The sequence below is a fragment of the Notothenia rossii genome (genome assembly GCF_949606895.1).
Source record: "Notothenia rossii genome assembly, chromosome: 5".
NCBI classification, from domain to species: Eukaryota; Metazoa; Chordata; class Actinopteri; order Perciformes; family Nototheniidae; genus Notothenia; species Notothenia rossii.
In genome coordinates, this window is record NC_136903.1 from 31705664 (window position 1) to 31725283 (window position 19620).

A 19620-nucleotide genomic window follows, 5' to 3' on the forward strand; every position below is an offset into this window, starting at 1 on the left:
TACTTATAAAATATAGTTGACAATATTCAAATATTAATTAAAATGTGAAAATGGAAAAGCATTGTGCAAAATGCATCTCACTCTGTTTCTCTGAATAAATATAGAGTGTACTTTCTTTTTTAGGTTCTGACAACCTGTCAGTCATTCTAGTCATCGACAGGAAGTAGCATTGTTTATCTGCCGCAGGCTAAATGGAAGCTGCTAGACAAGCTGCTAGACAAATTATATGGGGTTGTGTTTTTTAACTAAAGGGAGAGTACACACAAGGTCAAAGGTGAACACTTTCTGGACATCCTGTTTTGATGAACAGAGACTAGCCTTGTTAGCTTTGGTCTCTGGGGCCAGATTGATGCTAACTTCATGGCTGTAGAATATTCCTTTAGCTAGCAATTGGAAAGCAATGCTGGAGAACTTTACCTGGGTGTTGAGATGCTGGGAAAGCGCTGGGCAGAGCAGCGTTCCTTCAACAAAAAACAAAAACAATCCCAGCTCTTCATTAATGTTACGATGAAAAACTTTATTTGACAACATATCATCCACCCTAGCCTTTTATTATTTATTCAAGCTTCCAAATCTTTTTTTGACATTGTTTTTTTTACGATGAGTCCCAACTGGAAGATGCCTGCTGTGTCACTTTGTATGAATGACTTTCAGAGCTCAATCTGATCTGCACATGGAGTACAGCATTAACCAGTGCAACATCCAATGTCTGCCTGGTTTATTTGCTCAAACAAATTGGCATTTCAGTCTTTGTTATGTTTCTGTCTGAAATACATGGCAAAAAACAAGCTTCTCCTCCTATTTCTACAGTGACGACACCAATGTTACCACACCTGTCATAAACACACACCACATTTATCCACAGGAACCCATTTTTTGAACAAGCACTACGTTAGGCAAAACTCGAAATTGTATTTCAAAGAATAATCACTTTGTTGCTCCTATACTGCTTTATTATGTGAGAGTGATAAAGGAAGCTCAGACAGAGATGGGACCACCATAACAACGTCAACAGCGTTCTTGACTGGCAGAAAATCAAGGTCTGATTTGGCCATAGCCTGTGTCATCACGCAGGATCAGGTGACCTCTAACCTCCACTAACATGGAGCAATGAGACAATGCCCAAAATAAAATGTACATCCTCAGTTTGCAATGTCAGAAACATACCAACAGCTACCACGCCCTTAACCAGGGTACAGTCAAGAATAATATGTTTCTCAGGAACAGAATTGTTCAACCCCATCCTCGACTGTGAACACAACACCAGTATCTTACATCACCAGTGACAAAAAAACTTCTCAAATGAAAGAAGCATACAATGCCAAATCATCAATTTCACAAGATGTAAGCACCTGAGCCAAACAGCAGTCTCTGACAGGGGCAGCAGTGTGCAGCAAGCTCACCCTCCCTTGGTTTTGGCCCTTAGCACAGGACACTCTTCCTTCAAAACAGCATCAGAGCCAAATCATTGAGGGCCCAGATCGCTCTCAGAAACTGCTGTTATTGCACAATCTCATCAGCTGACACGGCAGCATCAGCAGCAGTATTGACTTTCTGTTCTGTTCTGTATGTTGCAACACTGGAAGAACACTTTTGAACAGCTACAAAATCCTCAGGTCACACAGATTGTCAAACGAAGTGACGTTAAGAGTAGTTATTAACTCTTCGTGTCGGGATCCCTGAAGAGCCTGTCGGGTGTTCTTCTCCCCATAATGACCGCCTCGCATATTATCCCATATATAATGACCGCCTCGCTGCACATTATCCCTTACTTAACCATTGCCTAAAATTAGTAGACAGATCCCTAGCTATCTCCACGTATGATGGGCCATTATTTTCTCTATCTGGAACTGGAACGCTGGTTAGAGCCCTCTAGCAAAAGTTCTTATAGTTTTAGCACAGCAGATCTTATTTATCGATATCAAGAGCTATTCTAAAGACTCAAAGGGAGAAAAGCTTTCTGCGCCCTTCCATCATCAGGCCAAGCTCTACAGTTCAAACAGCGGGAAAAATGTGCTTTCCTATTTTCTATTCTGTGGTCACTAATATTCATTGTGTTTCATGTCCAAATTGCACCACATGGGTCCCCAGAAAAACAGCCAGCAAGTTTGACTGGACAAACTGTTCTATAGAGAATAGCATACATATTCTCTTTTGCAAATAAACCTTTATCAAAGCGTTAGCATTTATTACATTTCTGTGATCGCTGTATTTTTTAGAACATTAATCAAATTATAGTTTTAAAAGTGGTGGGGACTAAACTGGCCGTTTCAAAAAATAACTGTAGTGGAGTAAAAAAGTACAATATTTTGGACGAACCCTTATTTGTGATGACCCAGCTCTTAGGCCATGACAATAACCGTAAAGGACACAAGGGATGCTGCTTTATTAAAGTATTTGTTATACTATTGATAGGTAATAGATTAAGAGCGGTGAATCAGCTTAGAAACAGGAAGTGCTCAAACGTTTGTGTGAGTTTATCAAATTTAGAAGTGATTCTATGTCAGCCTTGCCACAAAAAATCAGACTGATAGTGTATTCAACAAACTTAAACTAGCTTTATTAAATGTCAGGTCTTTGGCAGGAAAAACATATTTAATCAATGATTTTATCACTAAGCACAATTTTATGTTTTTAACGGAAACATGGATTGAACAAAATAACAGAGCAGCTGCTCTTATCGAATCAACACCTCCCAACTTTAGTTTTATGAGTCAGGAAAGAATGCATAAGAAAGGAGGTGGAGTTGCTATTTTGTTCAATGATTCCCTTCATGCAGGAAGACATCTTATGGGAACTTTGCTTCTTTTGAATATGTGGCCCTTCAGCTGAAATGCTCCTCTCGAGCTCTGTTCCTTAATATCTATAGACCACCCAAATACTGTGCAAGCTTTTTTGATGACTTTACTGAACTGCTGTCTAGTGTGTATTGACTTTGACCGTCTAGTCATTGTTGGTGATTTTAACATCCATGTTGACAAACCCCCAGGACAGAGGGGCTAAAGAACTGTTTTGTGTTCTTGATAACTATGGACTGACTCAGCTTGTGACGGAGCCCACGCACAATAAGGGGCACACTCTGAACTTAGTTATCTTAAAGAGTCTGAATATCTCTAAGGTTGTGGTGACTGATGTTGCACTCTCTGATCATTCCTGTGTTTTCTTTGAGAGCTCTATTTCTTTTCACAAAATTTTTCAAAAAGAGGCAACCACAAAGCGATATTTAACTGAAAATACTAGGGAAATGTTTTTCTTCCACACTTGCCCCTGCTAACATCTCAGTTAATGAGATAGTAGATCATTTTAATTCAAAAATTTAAAATGTTATAGATGCCATTGCTCCAACTAAGGTAAAGGAAGTGACTGGGAAGAAAATGTCTCCATGGAGAAAGGCCATGACCGTGAGAACAGAGAAAAAAGAGTGTCGAAAAGCTGAACGCAGGTGGCGAAAAACAAATCTCCAGGTTCACTTTGAAATCTATAAAGAGAGTCTTGGCCTTTATAATTTGGAATTTAAATTTGCCCGACAGTCTTTCTTCTCTGATATCATTGCCAAAAACAAAAACAACACACGTGCATTGTTTGCTACCGTCGACAGACTAACTAACCCCCCAGTGTCAGTAGCCTCTGAATTTCTATCCACCAGGGTGTGCAATTCATTTGCCTCCTTCTTCACTGACAACATTCAGAAAATCAGACAAGCAGTCAGTGCCTCTGCATCAGGTACAGCAGATGTTGTGTCTCTGTGTCCACTTAAAATCAATTCAAACACCATGACACAATTCCATCAGATTAATGATAAAAACCTAGAGGACATTATTCAACTTCTGAAATCCTCCTCCTGCTGCCTTGATATTATTCCAACAGGGTTTTTCAAAAATGTTTTTCCTTGGATGGCCTCAGATCTAATATTTCATATAGTAAACAAGTCTCTTCATTCGGGTGTTTTTCCACAGGCCCTGAAAACTGCAGTCATTAAACCGCTCTTAAAAAAGCATAATCTAGACGCTTCAGTAATGAACAATTACATGCCCATATCAAACCTGCCATTTCTAGGTAAAATCATGGAAAAAGTCGTTTTTCAACAGTTGAGTATTTCTTGCATTTAAATAACTGTTTGGATGTGTTCCAGTCAGGATTTCGTCCAAACCACAGCACTGAGACTGCTCTTGTAAAGGTCTTCAATGCAGGGCCGTATTCAAGGAGTCAACATTCGGGGGGACCAAAAAAAAATATATACATAAAAAATCACTAACACATTGGATACTTTAAAACCTGTTAAACCCCATGCCCCTGCCCGTGGGGGCAAAACACAACAATAGTCACGAAACTGTGTCTCAGGCATGGGTGTAGGAAGCATCCTCAATGTGGGTGGGACAATTTGACGGGGGGTGTGGGCGGGCGGGGGACCTAACCTCCTCTAGGGGGGTCCGGGGGCATGCTCCCCAGGGAAGATTTTTTTTTAAACGTTGAAGTTAAAAGCATCAATCTGGTGCACTTTGAGAGCAACATTAGGGACTAAATCTATGGATACATCTCAACAACACCCATGTGAAACAGAACTGAACAGATTTACTTTTTCTTTATGCATATTTTACAAATCACTCCCTTTTTAAACTGTAGTATGAGTTGGAATGATTTCATACCTGTTATTCTGTTATTCTCTTATTTTGTATAACTATATTGATCATATAAAGGTGTGCCTTGGAAATACTTGTTTTGCATCAATCTTGATACAGGGTACTTATTATATGTTATAGTTTGGATTCCTAAAGCTTTTAGTCTACTATCCCATCATTCAAGGGTGTTTTTCACAATAAGTAATGGTTTATTTTTTGCATGGACACTATCATTTACATTTTTTTACTATGTTCAATCTGAATTTACTTTAAAAACATCGATATTGATTCTGACTTTTTCTACATCCAACTCACAGGTTTATCATTGCTTTGAGAAAAAAGATTATTCATTTAACCATTTTTAGAAGTGAAGATATAGTCAATTGTTCTGGGAATGTCATTTTCAAACTTGAAACCTGAAAAACAGGCTTGGGGCTTAACTGGTTAAAATGTTTTACCATAATGTCTAATTGTGCATTGTATTACATCGCCCTATTTTATTTAGTTTAGCTTTTCTTGTTTTGTTGTTTGTAATGGCAGAGATTAGGGATGAATAAAGTACAACTATAACCATAATCACATTAAAGCATTTCAATCCATAGAAAGGTCTGTGCCATGCAATTTCAGTAGAAACAGGAACACTTTATTGCCTTTTTGTTTTACAGCCACGACTCGCACTAGCTGCTTGCCGATCATTCAAAATCAAAAAGACCCCCAACTTCCTCCCAGACACCCGTCCAAAAAGCCCAACCCTCAAGTAAAGGACCCAAAAGCCTTTTTGCGCTTATCGTTGGCACTGATAAAAGACTGGCATATTCCTTCAAGGTCCAGTCTGTCCAGTTTCTTCTGGTGCACATGACATATGGCCACATTATTCAGCCTCGTTTGACTCATCGATGATCTAAGACCAACAGAAGCCTTACTAAAGCTTCCACCTGACCGAAGAGACCTCTCACCTCTGGCACCATTTCCCGAATAATGCTAGCAACATCTGAGCTTGTTTCATAGGTGTAATTAGCCCCAAACATGGCCAGCTGCACCTGCAGTAGTCTTGAATTAAATTCAGGTTACTCTTCTACCACCTTGTCCATGTCTCCGTGTAGCAGCACATTTTCAAGCTGCTGCAGCTTGTGGAATCCAGCTTGTTCAAACCTCTCTATGAATTGAGTATTCACTGTGTCCAAGGCATTGTAGAATTGGACTCTGTACAAGGACTGGGCATTGGGATGGATATGGGCTGCAGCCTGACCGGTGTAACGCTTTGTAGGTTTGCGGACATGAGGGATCTGAATTGGTTGTAGGTCCAACTTTGTTGCCACAGCAATTGCTTTCGAGAACAATACATCAAAAATGCTCCTCAGTTCGTTTGACCAGCATGCTTGTTTTGACATGGTCTACAGCAGGGGTCGGCAACCCCTGGCACGCGTGCCAGCATTGGCACGCAGCACCGTAACCAGTGGCACACTAGGAATAATTGGAATAAGTGTGCAATAATATTTAAATTGTATTTTCGGATCGCGAACGAGACCGCCGCCAGAGCGCGTCTACCTGCAGAAGGAAGCCTTGCACGCAACGCAGCCCCGCTCTCTTTAACTCCAGGTGACTTTCTGCCGCTTTCCTCTGATCGTTTCACCACAGAGGAAAGCACTTCACAAATTGCAGTAGGCCTACCCATAAGGAGCTGTACAAATGCCGCAGTTTTTGCGTGGCTGTGTCTTTAGTTGAAAGCCCAGTGGCGATCTGCTCATCGAAATAATATGCTACAAAGGGGCGGACTGGCCATCTGTGTGTTGAACTTTCCTGTCGGCTCCCAGACCGTAGTCGAGGAGGGCAGAAGAAGCAACAAGCTTCAGCTTCAATAACCCACTTTAGCTTAAATGACTGGAGAGAGGCGAGCTCTTCTTGGGAGGCCGTTGCATTTATTTAGCTGTTCTTCTGTTTCACAAAATACATCACAGTCTCTGTTTTTCTGCTGCCTCCTTTCACTTCCAGAAACATACACACGTTCCCTCACTGTCGCTCTACCATCCATCCATCTCCACACACACACACCCACACCCACACCCCCACCCACCCACACACACACACACACACACACACACACACACACACACACACACACACACACACACACACACACACACACACACACACACACACACACACACACACACACACACACACACACACACACACACACACACACACACACACACACACACACACACACACACACACACACCTCTCTCTCTCTCTCTCTCTTAAAGGGACAGCGATCTCATCTCACTCTGCATGACCCTAATATCATAACATGTGTGTTCTGGAGAATCACAGAATGGACGATTGTCCTTATTAATAATAATAATAATAATAATAATACATGGGACTTTTATAGCGCTTTTCATGAAACTCAAAGACGCTTATTATTATGCCGTTTAAACCAATTATTTAAATGTGGTAAATGTGTAAGTTTCGTTGACAGGTCCACACACTGCTTCCCCGCAGCGAGGCTCCCCCCGCCCTCCGGCTGATAGTTCACGAGCGTCAAGCTCCTCAACCCCCTCCCGTAGATAATTCTCGATCGTCGGCATGCTGATAAATTTTTTTTTTTTAAATGGCACTTCATATCAAAAAGATTGCCGACCCCTGGTCTACAGCCTCCAACATACCTGAAACTGTCTGTTTCCTAAGCTGCAGGGAGGTGTTCAGGCACTCCAAATCCCCCATCAGGTCTTCAGCCATTAAAAGGCTGAGCACAGTGTTCCCTTTAAGAAATGTTCCATGAAGACCATTGGCCTTGGCTGAAGTTTCAGGTGAGCTGCATGATGCCATTTCTTCAAGGGCCATCAGCACTGACTCATACTGCTTGAGAACTGAGCGGATGGCAGGGGTACGTACAGTCCACCTGGTGGGACAGAGAGGCTTCAATGAGGTGAAAGTTGAACCATGCTCTGATTTTGCGATATTCTGGAAAATCAACTTCACAGTGCTTGTGCTGTGAATCAACTTGTTGTGTTTTCTGACTCTTGGTGAGTTCCCTGACGCACCGGGGACACATATTCATGTTTAAAAGACGTACAAAGGTGCATTTGGCATGATAGGTCCCCTTTAACATTAGACTGCTATGTTGTCATTATTCTGTCTTAACCATCAATATAGCTCCTTTCTGGCTTACCTCCATGTCACCAGCGCACACTCTCCCTGTCTGGTCGCCATGCTCACATTCTCTCTCTCCCTCTCTCTCTTTACTCTGAACACACCAGAGTGAACATGGAAGAAATATTATCAGTAAACAAGCTATCTGACTGGTAAGAATACTCACTTTCTCACTGCTCTTAACTTACTTTTTTTCTTTTCTGAGGCTGCCCAAAAAACTTTCTAATGTCACTGCCACCTTTCCTCTTGCTCATGCTTACAGCTTGACCTCGGCGATCTGCAGTTGCTGATGTGATGACTACGGGTCAGCAGCGCTGGATATAAGATAATTAAACATGTTTATTAGCAATTCTGAGCGTTCTAAACCCAGCACAAGCTATGATGCACACTGCAAACCTCCTGCGTGTGACTATCTTTTAAATGCTTCTGACGATTATGAAATACTATTTCATAATAATTGCAGAGTATTTATTATTTAATTAATTCTGGCACCTTTGGTATTCCATAGATGTCACACATCACAGTTTTAAATCTTTCCACACCCTACAAATTACAAAATAAAATAGAAATAATCCACATGAATAAATATCTATTGGGTTACATCCAAAACGACACTGTCATTTTCCACATAGCTGACACTAGCCCGCCAAACCCCATTTACATATGAAAAGAAATATCATTTTGGTGAAGTTCACAATAACAGAAAATATAGATTTTCAAGTATACAAATAACCAAAATAAATAAGTCATAGAATAGCAATTTTATTTTAATTAAAAAATCAAAAAATTAAAGATAAAAAAAAGTTAAAAAAAAAATGTTGTTGCTATTTATTGGGGGCGGACATTTTGAGTGTATCTGAATATGGATGTGTCCCCCCCAATGTATATGGTGAATACGGCCCTGCTTCAATGACATCCACTTAAACACAGACAGTGGCAGAACTTCAGTGTTAGTATTATTAGATCTCAGTGCTGCGTTTGACACTGTTGACCACAACATATTACTCGACCGACTAGAAAACTGGGTGGGACTTTCGGAAACAGTTCTAAATTGGTTTGAATCCTACTTAAAGGACAGAAACAACTTTGTTTCTATAGGTAAATACAAATCTGAGTTGACAAATATGACATGTGGGGTTCCTCAAGGCTCCATCTTGGGGCCTCTTCTCTTTAACATCTACATGCTACTACTGGCTCAGATAATGAAAAACAACAAAATAAGTTATCACAGCTACGCGGATGACACACACATTTAAACCAGGAGACTATTCTCCAGTTAAAACACTGAGTAAGTGCATTGAACAAATCAATGACTGGATCTGTCAGAACTTTCTCCAATTAAACAAAGACAAAACTGAGGTAATGGTTTTTGGAGCCAAGGCGGAACGTATAACATTTAACGCTGAGCTTCAGTCTGCAATGTTCAAAACAACAGATAAAGCCAGAAATCTAGGTGTAGTCATGGACTCTGACCTGAGTTTCAACAGTCACATTAAAACAATTACTAAATCAGCCTACTATCACCTAAATAACATATCTAGGATTAAAAGACTAATGTCACCGCAGGATTTGGAATAACTTGTCCATGCTTTTATCTTCAGTAGACTGGACTACTGCAATGGTGTCTTTACAGGTCTCACTAAAAGATCTATTAGAAATCTGCAGCTGATTCAGAGTCGAGTCCTCACTGACACTAAGAAAGTGGATCACATCACTCCTGTTCTGAAATCTTTACACTGGCTTCCTGTATGTCAAAGAATAGGTTTCAAAAATAATGCTGCTGGTTTATAAAGCTTTGAATGGTTTAGGCCCAAAATACAGTTCTGACCTCCTGCTAAATTATGAAACATCCAGATCTCTCAGGTCTTCAGGGACTGGTCAGCTTTCTGTCCCCAGAGTCAGAACTAAACATGGTAAAGCAGCGTTCAGTTATTATGCTCCAAATATCTGGAATAAACTCCCAGAAACCTGCAGGTCCGCTGCAACTCTCACTACTTTTAAATCCAGGCTGAAGACTTATCTTTTTCTCGCTGCTTTTAATTGAAACTGAGCTGTTGTGTTCATCAGTAAAGTGGAACTTCTGTGTGAACTATTCATATCTTAAACTGCTTTTTATTCATGTATTTTTCTTTTAATGTTTCTTTTATTATCTTTTCTTTTAATGACTGTTTTTAAATGCCTTTGTCTGAATGTCTTACATTTTTGTAAAGCACCTTGAATTGCCTTGTGTTGAAAGGTGCTATATAAATAAACTTGCCTTGCCTTGCATTGCCTAATATAGCAAACTTATTAAGACATATTTACCAGCAAGAGTGTCACCTTGTTTTGAAAGTGGTGGGGACAAATGATTTTTTAAATGGTCTTCAACATACACAGTTTGAGGATTGTAATGGGGGGATCAGTTTATGGAGTAGATATTTATTATGATCAGGAAAAATTAAGAAACTATGTCAAGAATGTTTTAGAACATTTTAAGTGTTCAATTTTGCTCAGGGCCCTCAAATCTTCAGAAACAGCCCTTGTCTTAAGGCAGGTTCAATTGAGATGCGTGCATCACTTCTTAGTGTTTGTGGAAACAGTTTCCAATGTCATGTGGCGACACTGATTGTGTTGTTTTTTCTCTGTACATTTTCGGAATTTATAGCAAGGTGAGCTCTCAGACCTGTAATAACTGAGGCTTGAAATCATACTTAATTTGCAGACCTGTGTTCCTTCCTGATGCACACACATTTAGAGAAAATATAAATCAGAAATGTTTCCTTTATGTGGCGTTTATGCATTCCATACACTTTTTAGCTCATTGGTTCCAAAATGATGGCAACAAATGGAAAACAGATAAAAGTTATTTTCTGCAACACTAAAGATGTGTCTGTGTTTGTAGCAGTCCGAAGCATCTAATCTTAGATTGTAAATATGGGTCCGTTCCATCGTCTGCCGTTTCATTTTCTATGGATTAGAATAGTGTTTTTTTATCCATGACAAAACAAGAGCTGTAATCTCAGAGTTGCTCAATTGACTCAAACTAATTCCTCCAGCCCACTGGAAAAGCTCAAGGATTTAAATTCCACAGCTTAAATTGAAGTCTTTTGAACTGGACATTAAACATGGGCGTTACATATGAAAGAATTCCATGCTTAAATCATTGTTCTTTGTTGAGTAATGAGAAAACCATGTTGAATGTTAAATGGATGCAGAGTTTGGAACAAACACCATGTGATGAAAGACAGAATCAGAAAATACTTTATTACTCGAAAAATCCCTTAATTTTGATAAAACAAACAAAAGCAATACAAAAACTGACCTACAAATGAACCCTGTTCAAACATTTGCACACAATATATATTCAAAGCACTTTTTTCTAAACTTGAACATGCACGCGTCAGTTGCGGCGATGTAGTGATTCTTTAGGGAAACTGCCTAATGCCAGAACAGCAACAAATGGAACTGTGTTACATAAAAACCTGAAAGAAGGCACTCTTTGGTATATTCATTTACTGTGCAACACTGGACAAAAGTGTACTAGTTGATTCTAAGCCCCCTACTTCTGCGAAAAGCGACCATAATGTTACATTATAAAAGACAGACGTTGTTATACATACTGAATGTTCAGTATTTAATATTTTAAATAAACACCCCTGCTCCGCGTCCTCCAGGGACACAGAAGGAGCTTCATCTGAAGGACCAGCCGTCCTCGTGTCTTTAACTCTGGGTCCTGCCCAGATCCTCGTCAGTCAGAGAACTGAACACACTGTGAAACATCTTCTGACTGACCTGTCCTGGATTGACTTTTGCATAAAAAGAGTCTGCTCCACCTCTCCTGGAGTGAGAACAAGTTTAAGATTTAACATCCGGGACACTCAACATTCATTTTCTTACAACAACATGTCAAATAAAACATAATAAAACTGAAACGAAAACAAATAGTCACCTTCTGAAATGTCCAACAATGAAATACTCTATTGAAAATACTCAGTGTGCATTGTGATTGTCAAGAGGATGACTATTTGGCACTGGAGAGGAGTTTGCTCTGAGGTGAGCTCAGAGGCAGAGAGCTGCGGATCACCCCCAGCTGATGGAGTCCGCCCCAGGCCCTGGAGAAGGCTTTTCATAGAAATGGCAGCTGGTACAATCTGTGATCCCTCAGCTGCAGGAGAGAGCTTCTAGTGTCACCTGTCCTCCATGTCCATATTTCTGACCCAATACGTTCTTCCTGCATTGTAAACGTCCATGTTTACCACCAACATGCTCATCAAGACATTACTCCATAGTGCAACAAGTAGTAAAAAGTGCCTCGGGGTACCTTTAAAGTGACTCTTATTTTTGGTTCTGTCCAACAAAGATGAGCAAGAAGTTGATACAGCTGAAAGTCTCTTGACAATCATAGTAGTTTGAAATGCTTCCAACAAATATAATGCATTACTCAAAAGGAACAAAAACAACAACAGAAAACAATGAGTTGTGTGTGGCAGTCAAACTTCCCTTTGTTGAATTGAATATGCGGTTGTGTTCTAAAGTCAAATTTTGATTGCCTTCGCTTTCCGCACGTATTGCGTGTGTTGATTTCTAGCTGCGAAAACGATGTTAAATAAACATGAGTACATCTGTCTTGTACACAGCCTCATGCAATCTACAGGCAACTGGCGCTAAACCTGATCACCAGACATACTATGCACAAGAACCATTTTCAAAAGTATCGACGCTTTGTAAAATATGAACATTTGTACACCAGCAGATTCATTCAAAGGGAAGGTAACACTGGAGCTGGTATCCAGTCCTTCACAATAAGAGCACGCTTTGAGACAAGGAAAGATGCACCTGACTCAGAGAGTTCTTTGGATAATATAAATGCTAAGTTATTTATCTGGGAAGCAGATTTGGGATGCATACTGTACGTCCCAGCTAAATCTCCTGGCTTTTTTTGTGAAGGACAGATGAAAGCTAATATTACAATTCACGTCTATCTTTTCCTCTTCCGTTCTTCTATTTATCTCTTTGTAAGCTGCTGTAAAAGGATTGCAAAAGAGAGCGGTGTTGCCTCCTTTCTCCAGAGGCGGGCTGCCATCCGAATGTCTCTGGGCTTCAGCAGGAACATGAGGTACGGTTGTGTCAGGAGAAAGATGTTTCTGCTGCTTAGTCCCCCGAGTCCTTACTGTCAGAGTGAGGAGTGTACTTCAGTCGAAATGACCCTGTGGAGCACAACAGAGAAAAACACTTCCTATGTTAGAGCTTTGGCAATAAAGGGAAAGAGAAGTGGGCCAAGCAGCCTGTTCTTATGTCTTTTTGGATAGGTTGTACCCCTGGTTGTACCACATTACCAATACCAATGAATTCCACGATTCTTGACACAAAATGTAATGTACTCCAAGATATACTAAATGAACAATTTAATAAGATTACATTCACATTACATTCCTGCTTTAACGTTTACAGTTAGCTGTTATTTAGCTACCTGTTTTAGGCTAACTGATATTTAGCTAGCTGATATTTAGCTACTGTTTACTAGATATTCTGGCCATTTCAACATTTGTTGTTCACAATGTAGCATTATCAAAATACACACATTTATTCTTCAATATGGTGCATTTAAAAGAAATGTATTAGGCAACAACTAATCTCTTGTAGAGATGTACCAAAGATTATAATATGCAAAATGTGGGAAATCAACCACTTACTGACCTTCGATTTGAAGGATTTACATTTTTTTGTAATTACATTGAGAATACCACGTGTTGTTTTGCACCAACAAAATGAAAAACACATACTAATTAATCCGTCCAATGACAGCAATTCAGTAGAAATCAATTGATCCGGGAATTCATAAAAAATTGCTTTTAAAGTATCCTTTAGAGGAAAAAAGATCATTCAATTTGCCAAATCGAAATTACAAATGAATAATTATATTTTTGAATTGAAGTTGATAATTTTTTATTGAACACTACAAAAAGTGAATCTATTTTTGATTCATCCCCGGTCACTCACCCTGCTGGGCGGAGTCCATGGCCGGCTGCTTGCACTCCTCCGCTCTGTGTCCGTTGGCGCCGCAGTTATAACATGACATATTCCCTGCTGCCCGTTTCTGGCCTCCAACAATGACGTGGGGCTGGTAGAAGCCATAGCCCTGCTGCTGGTCCTGTGACAGGGGGCTGTGGCGGTAGAGTGGGGGGGGCACCATCATTGGGTAGGAGAATGCTGTACCCCCGCTGACGGAGGCGCTGGGCGAGGCTATGAGGGGGCTGAGGTGAAGCAGGGGCCCCAGGGTGAAGAGCGAGGGGCCCGTGGAGAACGGCTGGAGGTACCCGGCCGCTGCGTATCCGGGCAGCGTCCCGTAGGCGCCGCAGTTCCCCCGACAACCGCAGGAGCTGCAGACGCACATGGAAGGGGTGTGGCCTGAGTTCTGATCCAATGAAGACGCAGAGGAAGGGGAAGGGGAGGGGCTACAGGTAGACTGGGATGGAAAGTAAGTGTTGCCGGGCACTGCAGCTACTGGCACACTGCTTGCGGTTGCCATGGGAACAATGCCACAGCCGCTACTAGAGATGCCAGATTTTGCAGAGGAACAGGACGAGGAGAAGGAAGTAGGGGGATAGGAGTAGTATCCAGACGGAGAGGGGGGTGTAGAGGAGGAGAGGTGGAAGTGCAGAGGGGGGTGGGACACGTGATGGAGGCTGTTGGAGGTGGAGGTCAGAGCCGCGCTGGTTTCCACCATCAGACCCAAGGAATCCCCCCCCAGGCCCCGGTAAAGCGAGTTCTGGAGGGTGGAGGAGCCGTCCATGTTCAGCCCGGGGAACAAACTCTCCAGCCTCATCCCCCTCCCCACGCTGATCCCCCCACCAAAGCCTGCAGCAGACACAGGCAGGCCCAGAGGTTTAGTCCTTTCATCGGAGCACAGTGGAGGGGGGCGGGGCTTACGAGGCGAGCTCAAGATGCGAGCCGGGTTTGAGACAGAGGAGTGCAGGGGCGGGGGGAAACTGGCCTGTGGGTGGTAAGGAGACTGCAGGGGGCAGAGGGCGGGGTGGGAGGAGCAGGAGGGTGAGTGTAGATGAGCAGGGTCTGTCTGGACGGGAAGGACCTGGGCTGTGGGGCGACTGGAGCCTGGGGGGCCGCTGGAGTTCAGGATGAAGAGACAGGAGCGCTCCTTCTCTGGACCTCCACCTGCTGCCTCTGGGCCCAACACTCCTGCAATACAGACACACAGGGAGGGGAAAGTTACAATTTTGTTTGTGGGATTAAAAATATCACAGCCTTTCTTAGCTTCCACAATAATCTTATAGAGGAAGTATGGGTCCAAAAAGAGGGTACTGGTTGAACTACAATAATATTAGTCAGTTATGTTAGTCCACTAACACAACTTTCAAGCTGCTGCATTCAAGAATTTCACAGTCCTGTGAGAAAACGTACGCCTGTGAATGTCTCTGGTCCTGTCGAAGGAGGAGTCACAGTAGAGTGGTGTTCGGGGGGAGCAGGAAGAGCTAGAGTAGCCTGAGGACGAGCTGCTGTCTGTTGAGACGGGATGATGGTGTGGCACAGCGTCCACCTCCACCCGCAGCTCTCCTGGAACACATTTCAATACACTGCAACTTAGGGTTTTATAATCGATAGGGAACAGAGCATTGTGGACGTTTAACAATCATTACAAAAATGCATACATTCACCCTTGGGCTACTGTCTCATACTGCTGGACAAAAGAATAGCAAATAACCTTTTTAATACAAGATAAAATCAAACAAGGAAACAAATGTTGTTCCCTGGTAAACTGTGCTAAACATTGTAAACTTAAATAAATCCAAGATAAACCCTGAACAAAAAACAGCTGTGTTACCTGCAGGGGAGATGGGATGAGCCAAGGGTCCCATGTGACTGGAAGGCGTCACTCTGGCGATGCCGCTGCAAGGACGCTTCTCCAGCTTAATTTCCCTGCAGGACACACATAGGATGTTTTACTCAAACTCTAACAGAACAAAATATCTCATTAACGTAAATATATATTTGTTTTAAGTTTCCTCAAATGTGTTTCCATCTCATGTCATACGTCCCCAGCTGACCCAGAAAACAGCGCAGGTTCTGGCCCAGGCTCTCGTCATCTCACGGCTAGACTACTGCAACTCCCTCCTGGCTAGTCTACCTGCATGTGCCATCCGACCTCTGCAGCTCATCCAGAATGCAGCGGCTCGTCTGGTCTTCAACCTTCCAAAATTCTCCCACACCACGCTGCTGCTCCGCTCCCTTCACTGGCTTCCGGTAACTGCTAGAATCCACTTCAAGACACTGGTACTTGCGTACCATGCTGTGAATGGATCTGGCCCTTCCTACATCCAGGACACGGTTAAACCGTACACCCCAGTACGTGCACTCCACTCTGCATCAGCCAAACAGCTCGCTGCACCCGCACTGTGAGGTGGGATCCCAAGTTCCCATCAGCAAAAACACGTGGGTTTGCTATCCTGGCTCCAAAATGTTGGAATGAACTCCCCATTCACATCAGGACAGCAGAAAGCTTACACGTCTTCCGGGGGAGACTGAAAACTCATCTCTTTCGACTCCACTTCGAGCGATATAATTACTAACAAAGAACTGCTAACAGAGCTTATCTAAAGCCAGTTGAGTAGCACTTGAAATGTTTGGCTCTATGAAACCTGATGTACTTATATGATTCTGTTTTCTTCAAGGTTGTATCTTCCTGGTCGAATGTACTTATTGTAAGTCGCTTTGGATAAAAGCGTCAGCTAAATGTAATGTAATGTAATGTCGGTAACCTATTTTGCATGACTACAATCAGTTAATATCCAAGAGCTGAATGGCAGTGTGTTTCCACCAGGGGGAACCATTATCCACTCATCCCGCTCCTTAGCATCCCAGCATCTCCTTGAGTCTAGACTACACAAACACATCTGCAAATCCCTCAACCCCACACACGGAAAACCACAGCAGCAACTTTCCATTTCCTGTGTCTTATTTAAGCAGACACACACACACACACACACACACACACACACACACACACACACACACACACACACACACACACACACGCATACACACACACAGACACACACACACACACACACACACACACACACACACACACACACACACACACACACACACACACACACACACACACACACACACACACACACACACACACACACACACACACACACACACACACACACACACACACACACACACCAACGTGTTGCTACATGCCTAATGGACACCTGTTGACACTATGGATGGAAACACGATGAAGAGATAATAAGAGCAGGTTCACATGAGAACAACCCAGGTGTGTGTGTATGTGCTTTTTTTTTTTTGGGCAGTGGTGGAAGAAGTATTCAGATCCTTAACTTGATAAAAAGTACCAAAACATTATTGCTAATACATTTAAAATCTGTATGAGGAAAAGGTACAAAAGTATTGTGGGCAACATCTACTTAGAGTATAAAAAGTACTCATTCTGCAGAAAATGGCCTCCATATTATGGTGACACTTTATATTAAGGTACACAAATTCACCATCAACTAGTTCAGGGGTCGGCAACCCGCGGCCCTCGAGCCGCATGTGGCCCTTTAAGCCCTCTGTTGTGACTCCCTTGAGCTTAGACAAAAATAAGAAGGAAATAAAATAAAAGTATTTGTCGGACTATTTATATTGTGTTGCATGGTTGAAAATGTTTCGTATCTTGTATTTGGCGGTGACACTGTGACACATACATAAAAAACAAAATGGTTTTAATTAGGTCAACTAAAATATGCGTCACATCCTGCTACGGTCCCGCGCCAGCGCCTTTTCCTGCGGGTGAATAACCTGACCCCCGGCTCGATGAGCGAACTATGGATAAATCAAAGAAAAGTACCGGAGGAACACAGGAATTAATTATGCGTGGACAGAGTTATATGCTTTCACAGCAAACGATGACGGCTTAAAAAGGTTGCAGACCCCTGAACTAGTTGTTAATTAACATGCATAGCAGTATATTGGCTCTTTATTAGTCATTATAAAACACTTATTAATGCCTTATTCTACATGACCATATTCTACAAGTAATAGTAAGTAATAATAGGTAATAGTTGAGAGTTTTTCCTCAATAACCCTCTAATAACATGAGTTTTGGTCTTTATGCGCTGCTCAATATGGACCTAATAAGGCAGTAGTACCACAAGAATAGTAATTCTCCCATAATAACACTTAACAAATATGTACAGAGTCCTGGAGGGTTCATAGAGAGAAAAACGATATACCTTCTCTGTTTGCACGAGATACTTTCTTATGGTTAGACACATCGAACTGCCCGATTATTACGCCATATTATTGGTTTTATGAGGAAGAGGTCCGGTCGCCAGGGTGTGTGTGTGTGTATGTTTGTGTGTGTGTGTGTCTGTGTGTGTGTGTGTGTGTGTGTGTGTATGTGTGGGCATTTGTTTTCAGAAGATATTATGATAGTGGCGTTCGTTCCGGTGCACTCCGACAGCATTTAGCACTAGCCTACATTGAGATTAAGATTAAACAAATGGGAATACACATATGGAGTTAGCCCAGATGTGTGTAAATTACTGTTCATGGTAATTTGAAAACAAATGCCGGTGTCGGACACGAAAGAAGGCTGTCCCTCCGATGCGGCCCACGAATGCAGCCTTCTTTTCCCGGATCTGATGCGGTCTACCATATCCCAGGGTGCAATGCCGCGCAGGGAAGAGTGGGGTTGCGGTCGGATAATCCACAATCCAAAATCAGCTCCTAAATTCTAACCCTCTCGTCTATTCCTTGACCTCTGAGTGAAACGTCATGGCCTTATATTGTTTTTTGTGCATGTAAATGGTCTGCAAAGGCTATAATCCCAAAGTTCCAGGAGTTTCTCTCCCATACACTCACCCACCTGAAACACCTCCATTGGACTCCTTTGTTCACTTCGAATACATGATGACATCACTATGTAACACTGTGCTTCTATTGGCTACCACACCAACACATTGTACGTGATAGTGATGCCCCGCACTTAGCCTAAGCGGTTGACTAATCAGAACAGATCCGGCAAGCTAACCAATCAGAGCATACTGGGCTCTGGTTTCAGACAGAGGGTGAAAAGAGGTGCTGCAGCACAGGCAGTGTGAGACAAATAAATACCTTTTTGAACATTAAAGCATGGAAACATGTCACAGGAGAGGCACAAAATACTAATATGAACCTGCAAATGAGCCTCTTTAACTAAAGCTCTTTAACTAAAGCTGCTAGATAAATATTGTTTCCCCTTCTAGTAGAGTAGAAGAATAAAGTAGCATTACATGGAAATACTCAAGTAAACAACGTAAGTAGGAACTTTCTAGAACTGGTCGTCGTGTGTGTGTGTGTGTGTGTGTGTGTGTGTGTGTGTGTGTGTGTGTGTGTGTGTGTGTGTGTGTGTGTGTGTGTGTGTGTGTGTGTGTGTGTGTGTGTGTGTGTGTGTGTGTGTGTGTGTGTGTGTGTGTGTGTGTGTGTGGATAGACGTTTGTTTAAGCAATGTATTCAGAGCATGTGGACACATGTGCTTGCGAGTACATGCATTCGTGTTTTCTGATGTGTTTCTAGTGGTTATCTCCTCCTGAGTATATCTAATCTTACAGCTGGTTAACCATTGACGCTGTATGGAGCGTTACTGCTGCTATTTACTGTCCAGATCAGGAGCTGATCGCTCAGTCTGTTAATCATTTAAAGGACAACCATCTGCTTACTTCACCACAGCTCTGTGCAGTAAAGGGGCAAGTCTGAGGACAGCAGCAGCATCACTTCCAGTAAATCAGCTTTGCATACACACCGAATGGAGCAACTCCACCTTATGGGAATGTTTTATTAACTGAACTTTAATACG

General features: G+C 42.1%; 1 protein-coding gene across 1 annotated transcript in view; it reads right to left on the reverse strand.

Annotated features, from left to right (window-relative positions):
- Positions 1-10997: 10997 nt before the first annotated feature.
- The window catches only part of zcchc14 (zinc finger, CCHC domain containing 14), a 55797-nt gene continuing 47174 nt past the window's right edge, over positions 10998-19620 (reverse strand). The window contains exons 11-14 of the mRNA XM_079683621.1: positions 15595-15689; positions 15174-15326; positions 13755-14951; positions 10998-12961 (exon numbers count right to left, since the gene is read on the reverse strand). Of these exons, the coding sequence (XP_079539747.1) occupies positions 12906-12961; positions 13755-14951; positions 15174-15326; positions 15595-15689 (1501 nt within the window). The 3' untranslated portion in view covers positions 10998-12905. The remainder of the gene's footprint in view (positions 12962-13754; positions 14952-15173; positions 15327-15594; positions 15690-19620) is intronic.